We start from the raw sequence: 17,743 nt of genomic DNA on the forward strand, positions 1-17,743 counted from the left end.
CAATATGGTCTACAGATTCCCGATCCCTGCCGCAGCAAACACAAGATTTGCCCTGTTGCCTGTAGTTAGCCATATATTCGTGTGTTTTCAGACACACCGCCCGTGGTACAAAGAGCAATGCAGTGCATCGCGTATTGCCGAAAGCCTCCCTCAACGTCGCTTCCCCATCGTCCCGCCTCGGTCGTATCTCTGTGCAGTCTGACAATATGGTCTACAGATTCCCGATCCCTGCCGCAGCAAACACAAGATTTGCCCTGTTGCCTGTAGTTAGCCATCTATTCGTGTGTTTTCAGACACACCGCCCGTGGTACAAAGAGCAATGCAGTGCATCGCGTATTGCCGAAAGCCTCCGTCAACGTCGCTTCCCCATCGTCCCACCTCGGTCGTATCTCTGTGCAGTCTGACAACATGGTCTACAGATTCCCGATCCCTGCCGCAGCAAACACAAGATTGGTCCTGTTGCCTGTATTTAGCCATGTATTCCTGTGTTTTCAGACACACCGCCCGTGCTACAAAGAGCAATGCAGTGCATCGCGTATTGCCATAGAAACCTTACTTTCTAATTTCTAGTTTCTCTCTTCTAAAGTCTCCAGGGTTTTTTCCCTTCCAATCTTTGTACCCAATTCGTCGTATCTGTCTTTGACCTGCCTTTTAACTGCTGTGTATACCCCACCTTGCCCTACCGAATTTCTGTACCGCTTGGTCAGCTGTCTGGTCCGTCATCTGCACCACGTGCCCATGCTCCTCAGATAGAGGTACCTAAACACTCTCGCGGACCATTTTTCTACCTCAATATCGCGAAGTCTCCCCTCAAACTTTATCTTGATCTGCGCTCCTACACCTCAAAGGACGACATGCCCATATCTCCCTGTGCCACTTCATTCGTAGTTTTGCTATGGGCCCCTAGGGCCAGCCTGCCTAGCGCCCTCTGATTTACGCCCAAACCCGTTTAGGTCTCTGATTTTAAGCGTATAACTGAATTTTCTAAAGTCAATCCTGACAGGAAGACCCCCTTCCAGATTTCCCTTACCACCTCACTTTTGTTGTAGCTCCAGAGCGCGCTGTTTCATTGCAGCCGCGTTCTGTCTTTCGTTTCTTGTAAGGTGGGCGTCATGCGCATGCGTGTGATGTCAGCCATCATTATTCGGCCCTTATTTTATTTTTACATCTGAAACGCGTTTACGGCACCCCTAGTGGCAGTGTTTCAGTTTGAAAAGTAAATAAAGTTTCAGTAGGATGCGCGAGCTGCGGAACACAGCAAAAATGAATTGGCGCGAATGAGATTCGATCTACTGGCTTTGAGAAGTTATATAAAGCTTAGCCTTGTGACTACGGAACTCCAGGCAGCTTAGGTGCCTGGAGCTTAACACGAAAGTGTTTCATTCCTGGATACACAAGAATTTCGCTGACGTCATATCCGTCACGGAAGTGACGCCAGTACAACGTAGCAAGCGACCTGTAAAGGGTGCGCCCTTGCACACACGGTCTGCTTCCGGGGAAGGAACCTTTAGTACTAAAGAGTACGTCATACCAAGATTTGTTCGTTTCCAAGTTTTATATTTTAACATGAAAGCGTATTATGTCGGTATACATTAAGATTTCCCTGCCGTCATATCCGTCACCGAAATGACGCCAGTACACCTTTTGAGAAGCGACCCGGCAGGAGGACGTCGCTCGTCAAGCACACCCACAAGACAGCCACCTACGCGGAAATCATGCTCAGCTGCATATTTCGATGCAGATTTCACTTTCGTGTTTTCCCGATTCCCACGGCAGAGAAAAAAACACATTTTTTTCTTCCGCTGTGTAAATAAATACTTCCTTTGGTCTCGGATAAGTGATTAATTTGAGCCGGTTGATAGATGCGGACATCAAGAAAGTTTGACAAATTTACTTCAGTGTCCCTTACAACACGCCGTAGCTGGGGAGCACATTTATGATACATTTGGAAAAAGCACCTCTTGTCAGAAGGAGCGCTTATATTCCATTCTTGTTGCGTGACGTGTGCAGCGGAGCTCACATTGCCGGCCTCAGCACCAGCAACACCACTGAGGATCCGTACGAACTTCAGGAGCACAATACTAGATACTCCTGGGTGTCGGTACCGAACCCGCTGAACTCTCCGAAACCTGGCGTCAATGGCATGGTGAGTTGTCATCGTACGAAAGCCTAATCATTCCTCAAGGAGGAAGGAAATGTGCTGTTCATATCTAATGGTGATTTTCGATTCCACAAGCAATTAGAGCCGGTCATCCCTAGAGTGATAAATAAACTCTGATTTTTAAAGGCGATGCGATTGTCTGCTCTGGGCTATCCCAAGCGTGAAAATTTTGGTGTCTCTCCGTCACTCGATTGAACCGCCCCGCCAAATGTTTGATGAATGCGTAAACATTATACACACACACACACACACACACACACACACACACACACACACATATATATATATATATATATATATACACAAAGTAGAAGTACGCTCTTCGGAGACTTTATTTCCAACGTTTCGACCTGAGACAGGTCTTCCTCAGGAATGAAGGTAAAATCGTACGGACTCAGAGTGGGGGCGGCGCCCCGAAACACAAGCCACATGGGAAACAAACACACAAACGACCACACACAGCATACAGAGCTTATTCTGCCAAAGGCAGGCGAAAAAGAGCCTTCAAAAAAAAAAGGCGAATATATATATATATATATATATATATATATATATATATATATATATATATATATATATAAAGAAATGCAGCATGTTCTAGGGCATATTGACGTTGCATTTCGAGACGACAAAATGCTCGATTCTCACGCTGGCATACGTGCAAATCGGTCTAACGCTAAGCTTTCACCGCTCCATACCTAGTTAAAAATGAACTTGCGTGTTGCTTTGTTACAGTGTGTTATTTCGCTTGACGTCGTCGTCGATTTTCGGACGGGTGAGCTGTGGCTGTGCGTTGAAAAATAGGATGCGCAGCGGGAAACGCTCAATGACTCAATATCCCTGGCGCAGGTGCCCCAAGTTCAAAGAGCCGAGAAAGTTACAGGATGAATTTGGGCTCCCCGGGGCACTCTATCGCCAGCCACTTTCGGGGGCGGTACGGGGAGGGCAGCCTTATCGGGTGTGACTTCCCGGGGCTGCCACTCCCCTGAAAGAAGCACTGACACAAAAATTTTGCATCTTGTTTTTTTAAATGCAGAGCATTTCAGTAACTCACGATGTCATCCGCGTTGGCGTCCGTAGTCCGCACCATCGTTGTCCCTACTATATAAAACGAAAATACTATCCGACGCCAGGTTTCGATCCCTCGACCCTGCGGGTGGAACGCTATGTACGTTGTGCTGTAACCACTGCGCCACAAAGCCGTCAAACAATCGGGCGCTATATACGCGCCTTATATCGTTGACTCATTCAAATTACTGCTGACGAGCGCTCTCTCGTAAGCAGTTGCCACAAGTGCAACAACATTAACGTAACGCAAACTACTTAACGTCGTGCGCCCCCGGAAATGCCCCTCGCGAGGGGCACGATCATAGGCAGAGCATGTTTCACTGCGGCTTCCTACTGGCCAGTACACTCGTCGCCATCTGTCGGATGTTGTGCGAACCCTTTGCGGCTGATGGCGCGCGATTTGAAATTTATGTACACTTTTTCATATCGAATTCAATAACATTCCCATGCAGTCAAAATTGATCCGGAGCCCTCCACTACAGCGCACCTAATCGCCTGTGTAGCGTCGGCGCGTGAAATCCCATTTATGCACTCCGTGGACTGCGCCCAGCTTCGCATGCCATCCTTCTTCACAGAGTAGAAGGGCCTTAATTTTTTTTAAGAAGGCCTCTGCAGTTGCATTGTATGATATTTTCTTGCTATAGGTAGCTAATGACCTATTTATCATACGTGGAAACCTCCTTTACTTCAGCCCGCGCGGCCAGTCGCAATTTCAGATTGAGCGGGTGCGCGAAACGCTGTATTATATTTATTTATTTATTTGAATACCCTAAAGGCCCCGAGAGGCATTACATAGGGGGGGATACTATCCATACAATGCATACGTCAACACGCGTAAAAAAGACCGCACTGAGCGAACAGACAACTGGGCGAAAGATACATACATCCGTTAAAAAAAGGAAGGGGGGAAAAAAAGAAGCGACACGGAGTTACCACACAGCGCATTTAATACCCGCAGTATATTCCAATGCCAAGAAGTACACAGGGCAGCCGAACATCAACGCTGCACTGGCACACAAGAAGTATCAGTCGGAACTTTCCACATTCAGAAATTTGCGCAGAGCAGATTGGAAGTTAGACGGGTCATCCACCGCTACAATCTCGATGGGTAGCTCGTTCCACTCGCTTACGGATAGCACAAAAGGGGAATTTTAGTACTTTTTGGTTCTTGCGAAAATGGGCGAGACTTTACGATCGTGGTCAGTGCGATTGGACACATAATGGGCTGGAAAAATATGAGCACACGAAAAAGATGTAACACCATGATAAAGAGAGTGAAAAAAGGTCAAACGGAAGAATTTGCGACGAGTGCTAAGGTCTGGAAGATTAAGAATCTGTTTTAATGCCGATACACTTTGGTATGGCGAGGAGTACGAGCGCAGAATGAACCGGGCAGCCTTATTTTGAATGGACTCGATACAGTCGGACAGAATAGCTGTGTGAGGGTTCCAAATAATAGAAGCATAGTCAAGGGTTGTACGGATGAGGGAAATGTATGCTCGAAGTCTGGTGACATGGTTCGCAAGATATAAACGGCGCTTTAGAAAGCCAAGTTTTTTTAGGGCCTTGTTTGTTATGTGCTCAATATGCATGGTCCAGTTTAAATCAGGAGTAAATATCACACCTAGATACTTGAAAGAATGGGTTCGTTCAATTGTTGAACTGCATAACGTGTATTGATGAAATGGAGTATTTAGCTTCGAAGAAAATGTCATGACCTTAGTTTTCTTGGTATTAATTTCTATTTTCCACACGTGGCACCATTCTGCGAGGGTATTTAAATCACTTTGTAAAATAGCTACGTCATCGGTGGTAGTGATCTGCCTATAAATTATACAATCATCGGCAAATAGCCGTATTGTTAATGTTATATTGTTCGCAATGTCATTAATATATATCAGGAATAATAAAGGCCCTAAAACTGATCCTTGAGGCACTCCTGACGTAACACAACAAGAACTGGAGAGATTATTATATATATTTACTTTTTGAGAGCGACCAGATAGAAATTCATTAATCCAGCGGGTAGTTTTTACGTCTAACTCTAGGCAATTTATTTTTTGGATAAGCCGTTTGTGGGGAACGCGGTCGAAGGCTTTGGAGAAATCGATAAATACTGCATCTGTATAAACCAATTTGTGCAAAGAGTCGTGTAAGTCCGTGGTTAATTCAAACAACTGTGTTTGGCAAGACCGCTTGTACCTGAACCCATGCTGATTATCGAATAACATAACATAACATAACAAAACTTTATTTCAGAAGGTGGACGCGTCGGTCAGCATGGGGAAGAAAGGAAGGGGGGGAGAGTTTAAATGTTACATTCTGCGGTCGACGCCTGAAGAGCGCGCGAACTCCCACAGAGAAAGCAGCTTCTGCCTTGCAGTGGCGGGTTGCAGCGGGGTTGTCCATTCCACAAGCCGCTGGACGCACGGCGGAAGATACTGTAAACGGAGCGTTTGAAGGCCGGGACAGTCCCACAACATGTGGTGTACAGTGGGCGTGGCTCCTGTGGAGCACGAGGTGCAGGCAACTGTGGCCACAGATTGCGCAACCTTGACGGCATGCTGGTGACGTTTTGGCACATACGCACGCCACTTGGCCAACACATCATCGGTTAGCGCGGCACCAGCCCGTGCCTTGTGCAGAAGTACTTGTGCGCCACGGGGCAATCCAGCGGGCAGGGGGGCGGGGTCTCGTGGAACCAAGTTCCGCAACGACTGTTTGGACGCGTGCCGTGCTACCGCTTTTGCTTCTGAGGGGTCGGGGTCGTGTTGTGCAAATGGGACGGGCAACGCCGGGTTGGAGCGGAGTTCAAAGTGCTCGCTCGCGCACGCGTAAGCGGTCTCGCTGCCGATTCCGCCGGCGTGTCCCGGGACCCAGTCTACCCGAACGACTATATTGCGTGTGTCTCGCAGTCTGCGACAAATAGTCTTGATGAGGTCGCAGGTGGTTCCGACGTATGGGGTTTTGCCAAGTCGATCGAGGGCTTGGGGGCTGTCCGTAAATATTGTGAAGTGGTGGTTGTCACCGGCGCCGTAAGTTGCCTCAATGTGCTCCACAGCGAGAAGAACTGCCGCAAGACGGGTCTGACATGGGCTTGGAGGGTGAAGAAATTGAATTGTGCGGGAAATGCGCACTTGGCCGTCAATACAGGAAAGTGAAGCGCGAGATGTTGTTTCATTTAGGACTGCTGTTGTAAAAATGGCGCCGGCTCGGCGGTCTGCGCGTGCAGCAATAGCGGTGCGCTCATGGTGGTTATGGTTTCGGCCACGCAGGCGAGATAGAGGCTTTGACACACGAACCAAGACATCTTCCCAAGGGGCTCGAACAGCCGACAGTTGCGGGAAAAGCGAATCGCTCTGACCGGAAGCCAATTTTTGGACAAGCTGCCCCGCGCGGGTTGCGGCGCGTCTCCTGTTGTGGCCTTCGACCCTCTCCGTTATGATAGCGCGGAGGGGGGGCAGCTGGGAATAGCGGTAGAGTTCTTCCACGCGGGTGTGCCGAGGTAAACCAGTAATTACTCTAAGGCTTTCGCGGTGTAATGTCTCCAGTCGGTCATATTGTGTCTTCGTAAGGGCAAAGCATGGAGCACCGTAGCACGCCTTGGAAGTCAGGACGGCCTGTGTAAGTGTGCGCAGGACCTGCGTTGTTGCCCCGCCGAAGCGGCCTCCAATTCTCTTGATGATATGAAGCTGCTGCTTCCAAACACATATGATTTGCCGGATCCATTCACTGGCCCCTCCGTCTTCGTGGAGGGGTACGCCCAGTATCCGGAACCACCTGTCGGCAGCACGCTCGATGGGTTGACCATTCAGCGTGAAATGTATTTGTGCCTGCAGATGGTCGAGCCCCCCAATGACGAGGTATTTTTTCTTTTCTGGAGACGGACTCATTCCAGTCGGAGGCAGGCACCTGTCAATGGTATCAAGTCCAAGCTGAATTGTTTCGATGACTTGCTGCGTGTTCAGCGTAGTGCATCGAGGGTCAACCCAGATGGTGATATCATCAGCGTACATAGTGTGCTGCAGGTGTGGAATGTTGCGAAGTTGTTTTGCAATCTTCCGCATCACTAGGTTAAACAGCGTGGGCGAGAGGATGGCTCCTTGCGGTACACCAGTTGTATTGGTGAAGACGCGGGGATGGTTTAGCTCCGTTCTAATTTCAAACGTGCGGCCATTTAAAAAGCTTTTAACAAAATTAATTACGCGCGTACCCGCACCACAGTCCTGGAGAGCTTCAATAATGGCACTGTGGCGGACGGTGTCGAAAGCCTTTTTGAGGTCGACTGCCACGATCACGGCGGGGATCTTCGTTCGTCGGCGCTTCTTGCCGGTCAAGTTGCGCAGGAGCAGCAGGCTGTCGTAGGTGCAAAGACCAGGGCGAAATCCAGTTTGCCCTTCGTCATAGTACGGCTCTGCGCCAGCGTTCTCAAGAATGTAAGGTTAACCTGGTGAGAACCATGCGCTCAAGAAGCTTGCAAAGTGTAGAAGTCAAGGAGATGGGCCTCATGTTGTTGATGTTATTCATCTTTTTTCCTGCCTTGGGAATGGGGTAAACTACTGAGTGCTTCCAGTCGACTGGCAGCTCACCGGACATCCACACAGCGTTTAACTCTGATAACAACTGCATTTTGGCGTCTTCATCCAAGTTTTGAAGCATGCGCCATGTAATCCCATCTTTACCGGGCGCGCTCCTCACGTTGATCGCCCCCAGAGCTATTGCCATTTCCTGTGGAGTGAACGGCGCATTTTGGGCCACATCATTCTCTGGTGGTTGCCATTGATACGTAGTCGGCTCCGGGGGAATGCTGGGTTGCGGGAAAAATGTGCGAGCGGCCTCCTCCTCAAATTCTGCAGCAGAAAGGCTGCATCGAATAACAATTTATTAGTATTGAGATGTCGCATAATGTGGGAGTAAATTATGTGTTCAAGGAGTTTACAACAAACCGATGTGAGGGAAATCGGGCGGTAGTTTTTTGGACATGAGGGTTCACCAGATTTATAAATGGGTTTGACATGACCAGATTTCCAATCGTCAGGGACGCACCCAGAATCAAGCGATTGTTGAAAAATAAGGCACAATAAAAACGAGGATACGTGACTAGTTAACTTTAGCAGCTTTGAGCTGATGCCGTCAGGTCCAGGGCTGGAGCGAAGCGGAAGTCTAGCAATTTCACGGGATACACCAACTTCAGTAACGATGATAGGCTCGCTTGGGTAAGTTATTGTGGTAGGAGCGGCGGTACAGGACTCGTCAAGGGGGGGTTCGTCGGTAAAAACTTCACTAAAAACATTGTTTAATACGTGGGCACATTCTGAGGTGGGTACAATGCAACCATTTGCGTCCTTTAGTGTTATTACACTGTCCGTATCTTTGGGGTTAATTACGCGCCAAAACTTTTTTGGATCAGATTTTAACAAATGTGGCAGCGTATCATTAAAATAATAATTCTTAGCTTCTTTAATGGCTTTTTCCGACTCCCGAGCTAATTCTTTATACTTGTTCCAAGTACTGACACTGTTGCTTTGCGAAGCCTTTTTGTAGGCTCTTTTCTTTTTATTTAGGCACTGTTTACCCTTTTTCGTAAACCAAGGAGCACTTGTTTGTGATGTGAAGGAAACCACTGGAATACACGTATATTCAATTTTCTCAAGGAAGTCACGAAACACTATCCAGTTTTCATTAGTTGTACGATTATTAAATTCGCTCGAAAAGGAGCTCGAAAACTCAGTTAGCATACAGTTAATTTTTTCACAATCAGCTTTTTTGTAATTACGTATGCGTTTAGGCTTTGTTTCCTTGTTAGGAAGTGGGAGAGGGTGGGAACAGTGTATTACTCTGTGGTCACTAATTTCATCAAGGACATGGACTACAACGTTTGTCGGATTGTTTGTAAAAATTAAGTCGAGAATGCGTTCGCCCCTCGTAGGTGCAGTTACCAACTGAGTTAGGTGAAACAGTTTTAACGTACGAAGGAAGCGGGATATCTCAAGACCGACAGATAATGATGGCGATGATGGTGTGACCCAGTTAATGGAGGGGTAATTGAAATCACCGCCAAGCACCAAAACACACTGAGAAAATTTGTTATAAATTAATTCGAGTACATGGGTAAGGTGATCAACAAAATCTGGTTTGCTATCGGGTGGTCGATAACAGACCCCGATTATACACGTGCAACCTTCAAATTCGGTTTTTACACAGAGCAGCTCGAGAGGGGTATCAATGGCAAAAATGGAAGGTTGATAAGAGCTCCTTAATTGCTATCAGCACACCACCGCCACGAGATGAAGTTCTATCTTTACGGAAGACAGTGAAATAATGTGGAAGCAATAATTCACTATTGCATATGTCTTCGCGGAGCCACGTTTCAGTGCCTAGAATGATATCAGCGGAGCATGCGCGACCTACGGAAAGCAACGAGTCAACTTTATTTATAATGCTATGAAAATTAGCGAGAAGAGCGGATAAATTTTGTACTTTTGTTTTTATAGGCTTGATTCGGACTGTTTGTCAATCCGTGCTGCGCATTTGCGGTGGGTCTGCCTGAACTACTCTTGCAGAAACCGCATCATAGTAGTATATGCGTCCTTTAGGCTTCAGTTTGTTATACCGAATGCTTTAGCGCTCATCCTTCTCTTTGTTCGCTTTGGCGAAATCACGAAGCATTTTTCTTGCGAACTGTATTTTAGGGGAGAAGTCTTCCTCAAGCCAGATTTTAGGTTCAATGTCTTTCAGTTTATGCCCATTTCGAAGGAGAGCATCCTTTGTCTTGAAATTTAGGAACTTTATTATCAACGGGCGCGTAAAGTCGGGACGAGGTTGCCCGCTTCGATGCGCCCTTTCAATGTCACCGGGTTGCAAGTTTATTTTTAGATGTGTAGAACAGAAATCCTTGACTAATTTCTCGCTAGCCTCATAGTCCTCTTTGTCCACTTCCGCTAAACCCTTGATTAACAAGTTATTTCTTCGTGAACGATTATTTAGGTCATCGACAACATCTTCTAGGCCACAATTAGTCTGCGACAAAGTCATTTTAACTTCCTCAAGTGTGTCATTGACTGCTTTGACGCCAGTGCCTATTTCGGGTACTATAGGTAGATTTTTTTCAACTGCGCAAACTCGGGACCTAATATCAGCAATATCTCGTTGTATTTCTTTCAAGGTATTTGCAGTGGCGTCAAAGTTTATTTTGTTGGCTTCAATGCATTCTTTCAGCAAGGCATACACATCATCTACTTTGGGGCCTGGATTGGCCTCAATGTCCCCAGCACAGAGCAAAAGCAGCGCTAGACAGAATGATAGTGCAAGAGAGGGCTTGGGGCACAAGACACAGAGTAGGCGGGCCTCTGCATGAGGGCGTTCAGCAACCCCTATCCTATTTCTGCAGCAGTTTCTGAAGGCTCCGATACGAACCCTGTAGGTTGCAATGTCAACCCCCATGAATCAACAGACCACAGGAGGGTGAGGCAAAGTACAACAGTATGGGGGTCAGCAGCCACATAAAAAAGTAAAAAAAAACAAAAACAAAAAACAAGGGTTCTAGTGCATACCTATAACAGAGCAGGAAAGCGTTTGAATCCTGTCGTGCGTGGCCGCATATCCAAGAGGGTCTGGGGCGAGCAGTCCTTTTATGTTGAGCGGTGGCGCTGCGCCAGCAGCTTCCTCTTCTTAAACCGTGACGTCAGACAGGCGACACGATGGCTCAGCCCCTATCTCTTCCCAGGCAGGAGCAAGACGGCGCACGAGCAGCAGGCGGTGGTGATGGACGATATCTATAACAGAGCAGGAAAGCGTTTGAATCCTGTCGTGCGTGGCCGCATATCCCAGAGGGTCACGGGCGAGCAGTCCTTTTATGTTGAGCGGTGGCGCTGCGCCAGCAGCTTCCTCTTCTTAGACCGTGACGTCAGACAGGCGACACGATGGCTCAGCCCCTATCTCTTCCCAGGCAGGAGCAAGACGGCGCACGAGCAGCAGGCGGTGGTGATGGACGATATCTATAACAGAGCAGGAAAGCGTTTGAATCCTGTCGTGCGTGGCCGCATATCCCAGAGGGTCAGGGGCGCGCACTCCTTTTATGTTGAGCGGTGGCGCTGCGCCAGCAGCTTCCTCTTCTTAGACCGTGACGTCAGACAGGCAACACGATGGCTCAGCCCCTATCTCTTCCCAGGCAGGAGCAAGACGGCGCACGAGCAGCAGGCGGTGGTGATGGACGATATCTATAACAGAGCAGGAAAGCGTTTGAATCCTGTCGTGCGTGGCCGCATGTCCCAGAGGGTCAGGGGCGAGCAGTCCTTTTATGTTGAGCGGTGGCGCTGCGCCAGCAGCTTCCTCTTCTTATACCGTGACGTCAGACAGGCGACACGATGGCTCAGCCCCAATCTCTTCCCAGGCAGGAGAAAGACGGCGCACGAGCAGCAGGCGGTGGTGATGGACGATATCTATAACAGAGCAGGAAAGCATTTGAATCCTGTCGTGCGTGGCCGCATATCCCAGAGGGTCAGGGGCGAGCAGTCCTGTTATGTTGAACGGTGGCGCTGCGCCAGCAGCTTCCTCTTCTTATACCGTGACGTCAGACAGGCGACACGATGGCTCAGCCCCTATCTCTTCCCAGGCAGGAGCAAGACGGCGCACGAGCAGCAGGCGGTGGTGATGGACGATATCTATAACAGAGAAGGAAAGCGTTTGAATCCTGTCGTGCGTGGCCGCATATCCCAGAGGGTCAGGGGCGAGCAGTCCTTTTATGTTGAGCGGTGGCGCTGCGCCAGCAGCTTCCTCTTCTTAGACCGTGACGTCAGACAGGCGACACGATGGCTCAGCCCCTATCTCTTCCCAGGCAGGAGCAAGACGGGGCACGAGCAGCAGGCGGTGGTGATGGACGATATCTATAACAGAGCAGGAAAGCGTTTGAATCCTGTCGTGCGTGGCCGCATATCCCAGAGGGTCAGGGGCGAGCAGTCCTTTTATGTTGAGCGGTGCCGCTGCGCCAGCAGCTTCCTCTTCTTAGACCGTGACGTCAGACAGGCGACACGATGGCTCAGCCCCTATCTCTTCCCAGGCAGGAGCAAGACGGGGCACGAGCAGCAGGCGGTGGTGATGGACGATATCTATAACAGAGAAGGAAAGCGTTTGAATCCTGTCGTGCGTGGCCGCATATCCCAGAGGGTCAGGGGCGGCAAGTCCTTTTATGTTGAGCGGTGGCGCTGCGCCAGCAGCTTCCTCTTCTTAGACCGTGACGTCAGACAGGCAACACGATGGCTCAGCCCCTACCTCTACCCAGGCAGGAGCAAGACAGCGTACGAGCAGCAGGCGGTGGTGATGGCCGTAATCTATAACAGAGCAGGAAAGTGTTTGAATCCTGTCGTGCGTGGCCGCATATCCCAGAGGGTCAGGGGCGAGCAGTCTTTTTATGTTGAGCGGTGGTGCTGCGCCAGCAGCTTCCTCTTCTTAGACCGTGACGTCAGACAGGCGACACGATGGCTCAGCCCCTATCTCTTCCCAGGCAGGAGCAAGACGGCGCACGAGCAGCAGGCGGTGGTGATGGACGATATCTATAACAGAGCAGGAAAGCGTTTGAATCCTGTCGTGCGTGGCCGCATATCCCAGAGGGTCAGGGGCGAGCAGTCCTTTTATGTTGAGCGGTGGCGCTGCGCCAGCAGCTTCCTCTTCTTAGACCGTGACGTCAGACAGGCGACACGATGGCTCAGCCCCTATCTCTTCCCAGGCAGGAGCAAGACGGCGCACGAGCAGCAGGCGGTGGTGATGGACGATATCTATAACAGAGCAGGAAAGCGTTTGAATCCTATCGTGCGTGGCCGCATATCCCAGAGGGTCAGGGGCGAGCAGTCCTTTTATGTTGAGCGGTGGCGCTGCGCCAGCAGCTTCCTCTTCTTATACCGTGACGTCAGACAGGCGACACGATGGCTCAGCCCCTATCTCTTCCCAGGCAGGAGCAAGACGGCGCACGAGCAGCAGGCGGTGGTGATGGCCGATATCTATAACAGAGCAGGAAAGCGTTTGAATCCTGTCGTGCGTGGCCGCATATCCCAGAGGGTCAGGGGCGAGCAGTCCTTTTATGTTGAGCGGTGGCGCTGCGCCAGCAGCTTCCTCTTCTTAAACCGTGACGTCAGACAGGCGACACGATGGCTCAGCCCCTATCTCTTCCCAGGCAGGAGCAAGACGGCGCACGAGCAGCAGGCGGTGGTGATGGACGATATCTATAACAGAGCAGGAAAGCGTTTGAATCCTGTCGTGCGTGGCCGCATATCCCAGAGGGTCAGGGGCGAGCAGTCCTTTAATGTTGAGCGGTGGCGCTGCGCCAGCAGCTTCCTCTTCTTAGACCGTGACGTCAGACAGGCGACACGATGGCTCAGCCCCTATCTCTTCCCAGGCAGGAGCAAGACGGCGCACGAGCAGCAGGCGGTGGTGATGGACGCTATCTATAACAGAGCAGGAAAGCGTTTGAATCCTGTCGTGCGTGGCCGCATATCCCAGAGGGTCAGGGGCGAGCAGTCCTTTTATGTTGAGCGGTGGCGCTGCGCCAGCAGCTTCCTCTTCTTAGACCGTGAGGTCAGACAGGCAACACGATGGCTCAGCCCCTATCTCTTCCCAGGCAGGAGCAAGACGGCGCACGAGCAGCAGGCGGTGGTGATGGACGATATCTATAACAGAGCAGGAAAGCGTTTGAATCCTGTCGTGCGTGGCCGCATATCCCAGAGGGTCAGGGGCGAGCGGTCCTTTTATGTTGAGCGGTGGCGCTGCGCCAGCAGCCTCCTCTTCTTATACCGTGACGTCAGACAGGCGACACGATGGCTCTCCCCAGGCAGGAGGCAGGAGCAAGACGGCGCACGAGCAGCAGGCGGTGGTGATGGACGATATCTATAACAGAGCAGGAAAGCGTTTGAATCCTGTCGTGCGTGGCCGCATATCCCAGAGGGTCAGGGGCCAGCAGTCCTTTTATGTTGAGCGGTGGCGCTGCGCCAGCAGCTTCCTCTTCTTAGACCGTGACGTTAGACAGGCAACACGATGGCTCAGCCCCTATCTCTTCCCAGGCAGGAGCAAGACGGCGCACGAGCAGCAGGCGGTGGTGATGGACGATATCTATAACAGAGCAGGAAAGCGTTTGAATCCTGTCGTGCGTGGCCGCATATCCCAGAGGGTCAGGGGCGAGCAGTCCTTTTATGTTGAGCGGTGGCGCTGCGCCAGCAGCTTCCTCTTCTTATACCGTGACGTCAGACAGGCGACACGATGGCTCAGCCCCAATCTCTCCCCAGGCAGGAGCAAGACGGCGCACGAGCAGCAGGCGGTGGTGATGGACGATATCTATAACAGAGCAGGAAAGCATTTGAATCCTGTCGTGCGTGGCCGCATATCCCAGAGGGTCAGGGGTGAGCAGTCCTGTTATGTTGAACGGTGGCGCTGCGCCAGCAGCTTCCTCTTCTTATACCGTGACGTCAGACAGGCGACACGATGGCTCAGCCCCTATCTCTTCCCAGGCAGGAGCAAGACGGCGCACGAGCAGCAGGCGGTGGTGATGGACGATATCTATAACAGAGAAGGAAAGCGTTTGAATCCTGTCGTGCCTGGCCGCATATCCCGGAGGGTCAGGGGCGAGCAGTCCTTTTATGCTGAGCGGTGGCGCTGCGCCAGCAGCTTTCTCTTCTTAGACCGTGACGTCAGACAGGCGACACGATGGCTCAGCCCCTATCTCTTCCCAGGCAGGAGCAAGACGGGGCACGAGCAGCAGGCGGTGGTGATGGACGATATCTATAACAGAGCAGGAAAGCGTTTGAATCCTGTCGTGCGTGGCCGCATATCCCAGAGGGTCAGGGGCGAGCAGTCCTTTTATGTTGAGCGGTGGCGCTGCGCCAGCAGCTTCCTCTTCTTAGACCGTGACGTCAGACAGGCGACACGATGGCTCAGCCCCTATCTCTTCCCAGGCAGGAGCAAGACGGCGCACGAGCAGCAGGCGGTGGTGATGGACGATATCTATAACAGAGAAGGAAAGCGTTTGAATCCTGTCGTGCGTGGCCGCATATCCCAGAGGGTCAGGGGCGAGCAGTCCTTTTATGTTGAGCGGTGGCTCTGCGCCAGCAGCTTCCTCTTCTTATACCGTGACGTCAGACAGGCGACACGATGGCTCTCCCCAGGCAGGAGCAAGACGGCGCACGAGCAGCAGGCGGTGGTGATGGACGATATCTATAACAGAGCAGGAAAGCGTTTGAATCCTGTCGTGCGTGGCCGCATATCCCAGAGGGTCAGGGGCGAGCAGTCCTTTTATGTTGAGCGGTGGCGCTGCGCCAGCAGCTTCCTCTTCTTAGACCGTGACGTCAGACAGGCAACACGATGGCTCAGCCCCTATCTCTTCCCAGGCAGGAGCAAGACGGCGCACGAGCAGCAGGCGGTGGTGATGGACGATATCTATAACAGAGCAGGAAAGCGTTTGAATCCTGTCGTGCGTGGCCGCATATCCCAGAGGGTCAGGGGCGAGCAGTCCTTTTATGTTGAGCGGTGGCGCTGCGCCAGCAGCTTCCTCTTCTTATACCGTGACGTCAGACAGGCGACACGATGGCTCAGCCCCAATCTCTCCCCAGGCAGGAGCAAGACGGCGCACGAGCAGCAGGCGGTGGTGATGGACGATATCTATAACAGAGCAGGAAAGCATTTGAATCCTGTCGTGCGTGGCCGCATATCCCAGAGGGTCAGGGGTGAGCAGTCCTGTTATGTTGAACGGTGGCGCTGCGCCAGCAGCTTCCTCTTCTTATACCGTGACGTCAGACAGGCGACACGATGGCTCAGCCCCTATCTCTTCCCAGGCAGGAGCAAGACGGCGCACGAGCAGCAGGCGGTGGTGATGGACGATATCTATAACAGAGAAGGAAAGCGTTTGAATCCTGTCGTGCGTGGCCGCATATCCCGGAGGGTCAGGGGCGAGCAGTCCTTTTATGCTGAGCGGTGGCGCTGCGCCAGCAGCTTTCTCTTCTTAGACCGTGACGTCAGACAGGCGACGCGATGGCTCAGCCCCTATCTCTTCCCAGGCAGGAGCAAGACGGGGCACGAGCAGCAGGCGGTGGTGATGGACGATATCTATAACAGAGCAGGAAAGCGTTTGAATCCTGTCGTGCGTGGCCGCATATCCCAGAGGGTCAGGGGCGAGCAGTCCTTTTATGTTGAGCGGTGGCGCTGCGCCAGCAGCTTCCTCTTCTTAGACCGTGACGTCAGACAGGCGACACGATGGCTCAGCCCCTATCTCTTCCCAGGCAGGAGCAAGACGGCGCACGAGCAGCAGGCGGTGGTGATGGACGATATCTATAACAGAGAAGGAAAGCGTTTGAATCCTGTCGTGCGTGGCCGCATATCCCAGAGGGTCAGGGGCGAGCAGTCCTTTTATGTTGAGCGGTGGCGCTGCGCCAGCAGCTTCCTCTTCTTAGACCGTGACGTCAGACAGGTGACACGATGGCTCAGCCCCTATCTCTTCCCAGGCAGGAGCAAGACGGCGCACGAGCAGCAGGCGGTGGTGATGGACGATATCTATAACACAGCAGGAGAGCGTTTGAATCCTGTCGTGCGTGGCCGCATATCCCAGTGGGTCAGGGGCGAGCAGTCCTTTTATGTTGAGCGGTGGCGCTGCGCCAGCAGATTTCTCTTAGACCGTGACTTCAGACAGGCGACACGATGGCTCAGCCCCTATCTCTTCCCAGGCAGGAGCAAGACGGCGCACGAGCAGCAGGCGGTGGTGATGGACGATATCTATAACAGAGCAGGAAAGCGTTTGAATCCTGTCGTGCGTGGCCGCATATCCCAGAGGGTCAGGGGCGAGCAGTCCTTTTATGTTGAGCGGTGGCGCTCCGCCAGCAGCTTCCTCTTCTTAGACCGTGACGTCAGACAGGCGACACGATGGCTCAGCCCCTATCTCTTCCCAGGCAGGAGCAAGACGGTGCACGAGCAGCAGGCGGTGGTGATGGACGATATCTATAACAGAGCAGGAAAGCGTTTGAATCCTGTCGTGCGTGGCCGCATATCACCATATTTAGTATCGGCGCTGGGACGTTTGAGTGGCGCCCCTAGTTCTGATGTCAGTGTAGGGACTCACGGCGCTGTCGTCTGCTATACTCACGCCGCTGTACAATCCGAGCCTCTGTCGTCTGCTTTTGAGGGGCAGCAGTGCCTGTGCTAGAAATCGCCCGCCTTGATGCATTAAAAAGCATTGTTCCAGTAACTCAGTTATTTTACCAGCTCCTGACACCTCTGAATAATTCAAGCTGTTTCCCGCACAAGTTTGCAACACCAGAGGGAAAGTTTGGAACTTTGTTAGAGCATCGCTCAGAAAATCCTGTGTAACTCGTCCTTTCTAGGTTATTTGCGAGGTTCAGATAGCTCCTCTAAAAATACTGAAAAATACTTTATGGAAGCCTCCACAATCTTAAGAAGACTCAACAGTGTAACGCTACACACCAAGCAGCGGGCCACCACACGCGCATGGAACAGCAGGAAATAAAAACGGCTGTATTTTAT

General features: G+C 51.3%; 1 protein-coding gene across 1 annotated transcript in view; it reads left to right on the top strand.

Annotated features, from left to right (window-relative positions):
* Positions 1 to 1,112: 1,112 nt before the first annotated feature.
* Positions 1,113 to 17,743, top strand: part of LOC144139675 (uncharacterized) — a 52,400-nt gene continuing 35,769 nt past the window's right edge. The window contains exons 1-2 of the mRNA XM_077671964.1: positions 1,113 to 1,129; positions 2,011 to 2,146. Of these exons, the coding sequence (XP_077528090.1) occupies positions 1,113 to 1,129; positions 2,011 to 2,146 (153 nt within the window). The remainder of the gene's footprint in view (positions 1,130 to 2,010; positions 2,147 to 17,743) is intronic.

The sequence above is a fragment of the Haemaphysalis longicornis genome, unplaced genomic scaffold, assembly GCF_048455015.1.
Source record: "Haemaphysalis longicornis isolate Haplotype H1 unplaced genomic scaffold, Haemaphysalis longicornis Haplotype H1 scaffold_5, whole genome shotgun sequence".
Classification (NCBI taxonomy): Eukaryota; Metazoa; Arthropoda; class Arachnida; order Ixodida; family Ixodidae; genus Haemaphysalis; species Haemaphysalis longicornis.